We start from the raw sequence: 9324 nt of genomic DNA on the forward strand, positions 1-9324 counted from the left end.
GAGGCGCGCCCGGTGCCCCGCTTCCCGGGGGGCAGCGCCGCGGGTGGCTGGGGGCTCTCCGCGGGGGAAGGGGCCGGGCGGGCAGCCCCGGGGCCGGGACAGCCCCGCGCCGCGCCCCGCCGCCACGTCATGGAATTCCAGGGCGCTTCCGCCAATGGCGGCGCGGGGCCCGCGGCAGAGGGCGCGCGCCAGCCCGCCGGGCGCTCGCGCGGGTCAGCGTCAGCCCCGCGGCGGCGCGCGGAGCCGCCGGAGCGGGCCGCGGCCGGGCCAAGGCGGGTACGGCCGCCCCCGCCCCGCCCCCGGGCGGCGCGGGGCTGGAGCGCACAGGGGCACCTCTGGACTGTGCGTCCCCGGGCAGCTGCTGCCGGCGGCGGGGAAGCGGCGCTGCCCGCCTCGAACTTTTCCAGCCGCGCGTTATGGGGTGCGGGTGTTGCACTGGGGGCCGAGGCCGGTTTCGGTGCCTGCCTTTCCGAGCTTACGGAAAAGGTATCGTACCGTACAGCTTCGAGTTCTCTTTCTGCGTCCCCATTAAGGCGCCGTTCTCTCATAAAATACCGTCAACAGATAAATTACTCTGCTAATTCTTCTGCAAGTATAACTAAAATCCTTTGTGGCTGCTTTTTCCCTGGCCGTCGCCTCTCAAACTCGCCGTAGGGTCAGAGGTGTACGTCTGGTCTTTCTACACGGGTCTGCGTAGTGCAGCCTGTTGTGTTTATTTGAGTGCCAAAGCAGCCTCTATCTATTTTAGCCGGGTGTTCTGCCCGCGATAACACTCTTTTCCTTGTCGGGCTTGATTAGCCCCAAGTGAATCGCTCTTGCTCACGTGGCTTGAACTACTGCTGCTGCTGGAGGTAGCTTGGGTGTCTGCACAGAACCGCATTACGTCATCATTGTCCATAGTAAAGGTTTTGCAAATCAAATACAACTCCCTTTTTATACCTAAAAGACAGACAAGATGGTGGCACAAGTCTGCGTGAGTACAGAATTTGGCTCTGTAGTTGAAATGTAGCCGGGGAAATTGCGAGTGACTGTTCAGTCACGTTAGAGAGGAGGTTACTTTCCCATCGGGTGTTTCGTTTCTGACATGAACGGAAAATACAGTAAGTGAATTTTCTCATTAAACAGCATGGCAGCTGATACAACTGGACAGGATCCCTTGGCAATGACAGTGCTAAACTTGCAGTCGCTTTCCTAATAACTGCATTTCAAACTTGAGGTAGTTGGCAGCGCTGATACGGGGGGTGAGACTCCTCTTCCTTCCAGGCCTCAGGTTTTCCGTGTGACCCGTTGCGTCCACAGTTTGTTTCCCGGCCGGAAGTGACCCCGGCAGTCCCGTCCTGCCGCTCGGCTCTTATTTTGCAGAACGAGGGAAATGGTTCTTCCGTGGCGGATCCTCGCCGGGTTAGCTCGGCCGGGCCTGCTCGCGGCAGAATTTTGGTGTTGCGCCCACGTAAAGAAAAACCAAACCCCAAACTCCTCATAAGCCCCCCAAAAACCAGTAAGACGGGCTGCGGGGCATGACGAGGGGCCTTGCACACTTCGGTGGGGTAAGAGCTGGGCCTGGCTCTCCCACCTCCCGGCCAGGTGCGGGCAGCCCCGGCAGCCCCCGCTGCCCGCCCGGCGCGGGGGACCGGCGGGGGACCTGCCGGGCGGGGCGGGCGAGGGCCGCCGGCCGGGGGTGCCGGGCTGGGCCGGGGGCCGCCCGCCCCGCCCCGTTCGGTTCGGTTCTGTTCGTGGGCGCTGCGCGGGCGCTGGCCCCGGCGCGGCCCCGTCCCGGCGGGGAGGGGAGGGGCAGGGGGCGCCGGGGGAGGGAATCCCCCTCGCGCGCGCGGCGTGTCTTTTGTGTTTGTACACACGGCGCCGGGGGAGGGGCGGGGCCGGGGGCGGGGCCGCGCCTTCCCTCCATTGTGCTCCATTGGCGGGCGGGCGGGGCGGGGGCGGGGCCGCGCGCGGGGCCGGCCCTCCCCAGTCAGCCATCTTTCAATTGTGCTCCGAGCCGCCGCCGCCGCCAGCAGCAGCAGCAGCTCCGGCTCCTCCTTGCGCCCGCCCGCCCGCCCGCCCTCCCTCCCGCACGGCAGCCGCGCTCGCCCAGCGGACGGGGTAAGTCTGGCGCCGCGCCCGCCGCCCCCCGCGCCCCGCCGCTCCCCGGCGGCGCCCTGCCGCCCTCCGCCGACCCTCCCCACAAACTTTTGGGGGGCTCGGGAGGCGGCGGCAGCTCGGGTCCCCCTCTCCGCGCCGCCTTCCCGGCGCAGCCGGAGCGGCTCCCTCCGCCGGCACCCCCGGCCCCGCTTCGCGCCGTCGTTGCCCCCCTCTGCTCCCCTCGCCCCCGCTCCAAACCCCCCCCAGCAGCCTCCCCAGCCCCTCAGCTGCCTCCTCAGCCCGGCATCCCCCGGATCGGGGCTGGGAAGCGGTCGCAAAGAGGAGCCGCTCGCCAGCCCAGGGTAACTCTCCTGCCTTCCTTCCCCTGCTCCCCACAGTTGTTGCTCAGCTTCACCATCTTGTCTCTTTTCTCTGGTCACCGACCATATTTTTTTTCCTATTGCATAAAAAACAATAAAAAGGGAAAGAAATTCGCCGAAGGAACGACCCAAACCCAACGCAATTTTTTGGTTTTCGAGTGCAAACTTTTCCGCTGCCTCCCCCTTCGTCTGCACCCACATGGTTTGGAGTTCCTTGCGATTTTTTCGGCGTTATTTTTTGCAATTTATTTTTTCCTCCTTTGCAAAAGGACTAGGGCTGCATTTCGTGATTGTTTCCATTTTGTTCTGGGTCTGGGAGATGAGTTTGCCTGTGAGAGGCGCTTGGGAGCGAGGCAGCTTTGGGGAAGCAGTTGCACAGAAAGAGAAAGACGGCACCCAAAAAACAACCCCCCCTCCCCAAAAACAAAGTTTGTTGCTTTCTCGCACTTTATCCGGACCCTTTCCTTTTCGCACGATAAATGCCGATTTGCCTGCGGCTGCCGGCGGGTCGGGGAGCGCTGGCGGGCGGCGGCGAGCGCCGGGCTGCCCGGCGGAGGGCCGGCGGGGGCTGCTGCTCCGCTCCCGCCCGCTCCTCCGTTTCGGAGGAGGTTTTCGCCGGGTGGAAGCGGCGGGTCGGGTGCCGGCCCCCCGGGCTTCGCCGGGCGGTATTTGCAAACACTTCGCAGGTGACGGGCGGCTGGCGGGGGGAGGCGACAGCCGCCTCTCCGCGCCTGCTGGCGGGCGACTCGCTCGGCTCCAGCCGCCGCCGCATCGCTATTGAATTCGTGGGCAAAACCCCCGGTATTTTAATATTCCGCGATCGGCAGGCGTTTAATTTCTATTTAAAAAAAAATATATATTTTTTCTTCCTCTTTCCCTCTTTGGCGGTTGGAGGCGTTAGGCGGGCTCGGAGGCGGTAACGACTCTCCCCGCGGTTCCACGGCCGCGGGCAGGGACGCGGGGCGGGGGGGAGGGGGGGGGCGCCCGCTGGGGGGGCAGGTGCCGGCGGGGGCGTGCGCTGAGCGGGGCGGCCGGCCCCTCTCTTCCCCCCCCCCCCCGCCTCCCGGCAGGTGTAAGGCAGCGACGTCGGCAGGAGCATGGCCCGCACCAAGCAGACCGCCCGCAAGTCCACCGGCGGGAAGGCGCCCCGCAAGCAGCTCGCCACCAAAGCCGCCCGCAAGAGCGCGCCCTCTACTGGCGGGGTGAAGAAGCCGCACCGCTACAGGTAACGCAGCGCCGCGCAGAGGCGGCGCCGGGCCGGCACCGGGACCGTCACACACCCCCCCAGCTCCCTCCCCCGCCGGGCCGGGGAGGCGGGGCGGGGCGCGGAGCCGCCGGGGGGGCTTCTCCGCTGCCGCGCTGCGCGCCCGCCCGCTCCCCGGGGCCGCACGCCGGCACCGCTCCGCCGCTGCGGGGCGCGGGTCACCGCCTGCCGCAGAAAAAGAACAGAAATGCCCAGCGCGGGCGTCGACCCCGTATTTACCATTAGCCCCTTGCCGAGCGTTTCGGTACCGGCGCCTAAAATTCAACACCCCCCCTTCCTTATGGTGAACGCGGCCCTGCGGGTTTGTTTTTTTTTTTTTCGGTTTTTTTTTCAAATTTTATTTATTTTTTACTTCTGGTTATTTAAGTGCTGCAGGAAGGTTGTGCCGCCGCGAAGTTTATTGTTACCGGCGTATCTTAATTTACTTGTAGGGTTTGATCCGTCCTCGGCGCCGTTTCGGCGCTGGCGGCCGTGCAGGGGAGGCGATCTGCCACGCGAGGGCGCGACGTGTCCACGGATACGCAGGGCCTCCCCGAAACGGCGTGCGCTCGGTTGTCCCAAATATAGACGTTTGTGCACGGGGGGATATGCGCTAGAATGGGCAGCAGGTGTTTTGACAGACCTCTGATAGTGAAGTTTTCCAGTCTTTGCTCGGTGCAGAATGCTAACAGTCGTGTTTCAGCATGTTTCAGCATGGAGGATGGTCTTGGGCTAGGTGTGCCTTTTCCTTGGGGGAAAAGTAGATTGGGAAGGAGAGGCCAGTTTGAGAGAGCAAACTTAATCTAAAAGTCTGTTGCTGTAGGTGTGAGGAAGAACTAACCGACTGGGAGAAAGGTGATAAAGCTGGAGCAGGAAAATGCAAAGTTTCCACAGAAGTAAATGTGGTATTAAGTTCATGGGTGGACTCTGTATCTGCAAAAGTAGGTTATTAACCTGCGTTTGTTGCTCTGACACCAAAACTAACACAAGGAAATACGTTAGATAATTTATACTGATAATACAACGCAGAATATAAATACTATTAGCTCTGTGGATGTTGACAGTGTCTTATGTCAGCAGAGAAAGAAAACCGGATTCCCATTAAAATTGTTCTTGCTCTCAGGCTAAGAGGGTATCCGTGGTACAGCTGAACCACCTCACTCATGGCAGTGTTGCGGTTTGCCCGTCTGCACCCAGACGTGCTACTGTCCGTGTGCTGCCCACCCCTCCTCTTAGTGAAGTCGGGGCCTTGAGGGCCTCACACCTCTGCCTGAGGGTTCCCTGCTGAGGCCAGTGGAAGTTTGCACAGATCGGTGGTGAGACAACAGCGACCCTTTGCCACTGAAACTGGTCTTGTATTGTGAACGCCGGGACTTTTCTAGTGAAAACAGAATATGGATGGTGCTTCGTTTACTTTAGATGATGAACCTGTATTTTTAAGGTGGTGTAGAACATGTTTTGCATCCTAATTTTTTCTTTTCTGTTTAATTTTAAAAGGCCGGGTACCGTGGCCCTCCGTGAAATCAGGCGCTATCAAAAGTCTACCGAACTTTTGATCCGCAAACTTCCCTTCCAGCGTCTGGTGCGTGAAATTGCTCAGGACTTCAAAACAGATCTGCGCTTCCAGAGCGCTGCCATCGGTGCTTTGCAGGTGGGTGTTACCTGGGCAGGCCGGGCGGCAGCCTGGGGAGGGGCTGGGGGAGGGCTACCTCTTAGCAGGTAGGGGCCAGTGCTGTCACAGCGAGACCACCCCCCCACACCCTTGAAAAAGCCCCAAAACCTGGAGCCTGGTGGTACGGGAGGGCTCCGCCTCCCACCCCCATTGGCCAGGCTGTTTCTAGGGTTAGCCCCAGCTCCGCCTGATTGGTGGGCTGCCGCGGTGGGCGCAGCCCCTCCGACGAGGGGGGGTGATACGGGGGGGACGTGCCCCTCAGCCTTCCCTTGCTCAGAGTGGACCTGCTCATGGCCTATAGATACCATAGGCTAAGCACTGACAGGTCATCAGCTCCTTACAAAGGCTGGAAGGGGGGGGGGGGGGGGGCGGGGCGGGTTGCTTTTTTCGGTTTGCTTTTGTTGCATCGTCTTTTTTTAATAGCCCCCACCCCTCAAATAGTTGCACTTGACAGAACAGTGCATCATATTAAGATACTTAAGATCAATCGTTTTCCTCTAGCCTCAAGCTTTGTTAGAGGCTTTGCCTTTGAAAGCTACAGTGGTCTGAGAGGAAAGCATCGTGTAAAGCTTGTTCTCGTGTGTCCATTTGAGGTCTTGATACCCTCAAATGCTCTTCAAAGGAAAACAGCTTGATAAGTCACATCTGAACGAGTTAGGGAAATAAGTGCCTTTCTATGATGGAGTTGATGCTAAACGCCTTTTTTTTTTTTTTTTTTAGTACATTAGTTAAATAACTTATTTAGAGTATATTGAGGGTGAAATATCAGTTGCTCTTTCTGGCCCTAATTCCTGCATGTAAGTTAGGTCCCCTCCAAGACTCTGGAGGAAACATGGGAACATTTCCCTCTTGTGATACCAAGACACTCCCAATTAAAGATAGGTCTTTACTGTTATTTTAGCTGTTGAAAGATTGTATCAGAACCTATCTGCAATTGTAGAATGTCTGATATGCAGGCAAAATGTTCTTTTTCTAGTTAGTGACTTCCACTTGATAAGGCCCCACACATATGCCATGAGATCCTATAAACTGGAGCACATGCTTAGCTTCAAAAGGTGGCTGCATGCGTCTGCAAACTTGCTGCTCTTGCTTTTAGTTGTTTCTCTGTTTTCACTGCTTGAGTGTATGTGGTGGTTCTTAAATCCTGAAGTTTACCGATGTGTCTTTTTGTCAGGAACTGCTTATTAAAATTTAGTCAGTAGTTAATATATTTTCAGAAGGCTGGTTTGAATATTCCTGGTTTTGCATTAAGGAGTTGCTGGTACAGAGCTTGTTCACATACTGTCCCTAGTGCTTCCTGCTCGGATTTTTTAAGAAAGCCCACTTTTAACCCTTTAGTACCAAGTTGTTCATGCCAACATGGCTTACTTGGTTAAGCAGCTTTTCATGTAGTGATTTAGCAAAACTCTCCTACTGCATATGAAATGACTTAACTACAGTCTTCATCTGCTGTAGTAAATATTTTTCTTTCATCATACTAGATAATCTTATGCTTTTAAACAGAATCTTTAAACCTAGTAAGTTGATTTTTGCAACTCCTGGTAATGAAATGCTTCACACAAGCTGTTCTCTTGACTGTATTCTAGAAAGAGGGGCCCCAACCTCCTTTCTATAAGCGAGCCCCATCATTCCTGCCTTTTCACCCCAGCTGTTGGCTGTGTCCTGCTCTGCATACTGGTCTGATGCTGGCGTGCTAACATGCTTCCTAGGAGATTTTTAGATATTAGAGCTCTGTGTCAACCCAGAAATGTGTAAACAGTTACTACTGCTGTGCTGGACTTAATAGCAGTACCTTAACGTGAGCCAGAAGAATAATTAGGGCCGACTGAGCATCTCTCTAATCTAGAATCCTGTCTGCAGTTGTTCAGTAACAGGGAAAACACTGTGGTCAGGGTTGTGGATTTCCTGGGATAGGACTTGTCACTTTGTTCCCAAGTGCTGAGCCCATGATTCTCACACATGTAAGGCGAGAACCTTCTGTGGTAGTGGGGGGCTGTGCTGTGTGCCCAAATAGGCAAGAGATGACTAGGCAGGAAGAAAGTATAGGAATAGGACAAGTGTCTAACAGTAATTCTCTAAATGCTGTACTCCTTTTGGTGATTCAAGGAGTTCCTGAGCTAAAGGACTCGTTCTCTTATTTCTAATAATTATCAGTACACTTTTTCTGCTCATTTTTGACTTTTGATTTAAGCCACCTCTTCAGTATCCTGTGGCAAAGAGCTGTGTGTTCAAACTGTGTGTTGTGAAAGAATACCTGCTCTTCTTTTCCCTGCTAATTTTACCTGATGCTCAATAGCTCTTACTCTGGGAGAACAGACAAGCCACTCAAATCATGTAACCAAGCCTTTTTAAAAAGAAGAGTTCCTAAACAAACTAGCTTTTTGATAAGATAACCCCCTTATCTTGTGAGAGTCCCGTCAGAATATTGGTTCACTTGTTCTAGAGGATGTCTTCCCCAAATGGCAGTAGTACACAACTTTGACACGGAATATTCTGTGGTAGTTTATAAGAAAATGGAGGCTTTTATTTTTTGAGAATCTAAAACCGTTGATGTTTGAGTGTAATAAAGATGGAAGCCTGAACTTTAATGCCGTGTGACGTTGTACCTTGAATTATTATCATTTTTTTCCTAGTGCCAGAGAGTGAAAGTGTTCTTAACTCTTTTCTTCTACACTAGGAGGCAAGTGAAGCCTACTTGGTTGGCCTGTTTGAAGATACCAACCTGTGTGCTATCCATGCCAAACGTGTCACAATCATGCCAAAAGATATCCAGCTAGCACGCCGCATACGTGGAGAGCGTGCCTAAACTTCACTATGATGGGTTTGTCATTCTCGAAGCAAAATCTTCTTCCTGTTATTGGTAGTAATGAACGTTAGATATTTTTTCCATGGGGTTAAAAGGTACCTAAGTATATGGTTGCAAATGGAAAAATAGGGGACAGAATTGGGTATTGGCAAGTTTTTTTCCATTTTCATTTGTGTGTGGATTTTTAATATAAATGAGGGGACATAAAACATCAATGCGGTCAAAAAATGTTTCAGTGAACAAGTTTCAACAATTCAACTTTATAAAAAAAATTATAAATAAACCTGTCAAATTTTTCTGGACAATGCCAGCATTTGGATTTTTTTAAACAAGTAAATTTCTTATCAATGGCAACTAAATGGTGTTTGTAGCATTTTTATCATACAGTAGATTCCATCCATTCACTATACTTTTCTAACTGAGTTGTCCTACATGCAAGTACATGTTTTTAATGTTGTCTGTCTTCTGTGCTGTTCCTGTAAGTTTGCTATTAAAATACATTAAATGATGCCTGCTTTTAGTCTTGATTTTTAAATATTACATGTGGGTTATATTTGATTAAAAAATAATCAGCCTTCCCTTCCCTTTTTCTCTTCAATATACGGCCTAAACACTTAGAGCAGATCTAGGAAACACTGGGGTTGCTACCTTGGCTGACATAGTGTATATGTGAGGGGTTTTATTTAAGAGTGTAGAATTTCTGTTTGCCCCATGTGAAAGCAAGTTTGGTGGTATATTACCAGGTGGAGTCTGGAGCTGGATTGAGCTCTTTTAACTATAGTGCTAAGAAAAAGCGGTTTCATTGCTGTTTAGATTCCTTTCTTACATGACTTAATGCTCTGATTTGGAAGCATTTCTGATTTTCATGATTTGTTAGTATGGTGTAAGTAGTAGGGTGTGATGGTTTGGGGTTTTTTAGGGTGTTTTTGTTTTCTGTTAAACCCTTTTGCACTGTTACTGGTTTCTCAGTTTGTAGGTGTTCACTTTTTGGTTGACTACCTTTCTGTTTCAGTCACACCCTCTAGCATGTTTGAGAGCTTAGCGCACATGTGATTAGTTTCAGTTTGTACACTAATGAAAAAGACACTTCTCTACCATTTCTGTTAGGTACAGTACTTCATAGAAGCAGTACTTAAGGGCACAC

The 9324-nt window shown here is 53.0% G+C and overlaps 1 protein-coding gene across 1 annotated transcript; it reads left to right on the forward strand.

The window, feature by feature from the left end:
- The first annotated feature begins 1996 nt into the window (after nt 1–1996).
- H3-3A (H3.3 histone A) lies at nt 1997–8700 on the forward strand. The gene is made up of 4 exons (XM_074897314.1): nt 1997–2100; nt 3530–3684; nt 5200–5353; nt 8052–8700. The coding sequence occupies exons 2-4, from the start codon at nt 3557–3559 to the stop codon at nt 8178–8180; spliced, it is 411 nt and encodes a 136-aa protein (XP_074753415.1). The 5' UTR covers nt 1997–2100; nt 3530–3556; the 3' UTR covers nt 8181–8700.
- Nucleotides 8701–9324: the final 624 nt, after the last annotated feature.

The sequence above is a fragment of the Athene noctua genome, chromosome 1, assembly GCF_965140245.1.
Source record: "Athene noctua chromosome 1, bAthNoc1.hap1.1, whole genome shotgun sequence".
NCBI classification, from domain to species: Eukaryota; Metazoa; Chordata; class Aves; order Strigiformes; family Strigidae; genus Athene; species Athene noctua.

Bases quoted from the DNA above. Each gene is read 5' to 3' on its own strand.
- H3-3A (XM_074897314.1), top strand. From the start codon at position 3,557: ATGGCCCGCACCAAGCAGACCGCCCGCAAGTCCACCGGCGGGAAGGCG. The intron at 3,685-5,199 runs GTAACGCAGCGC...TAATTTTAAAAG, and splicing joins AAGAAGCCGCACCGCTACAG to GCCGGGTACCGTGGCCCTCC. The intron at 5,354-8,051 runs GTGGGTGTTACC...CTTCTACACTAG, and splicing joins CTGCCATCGGTGCTTTGCAG to GAGGCAAGTGAAGCCTACTT.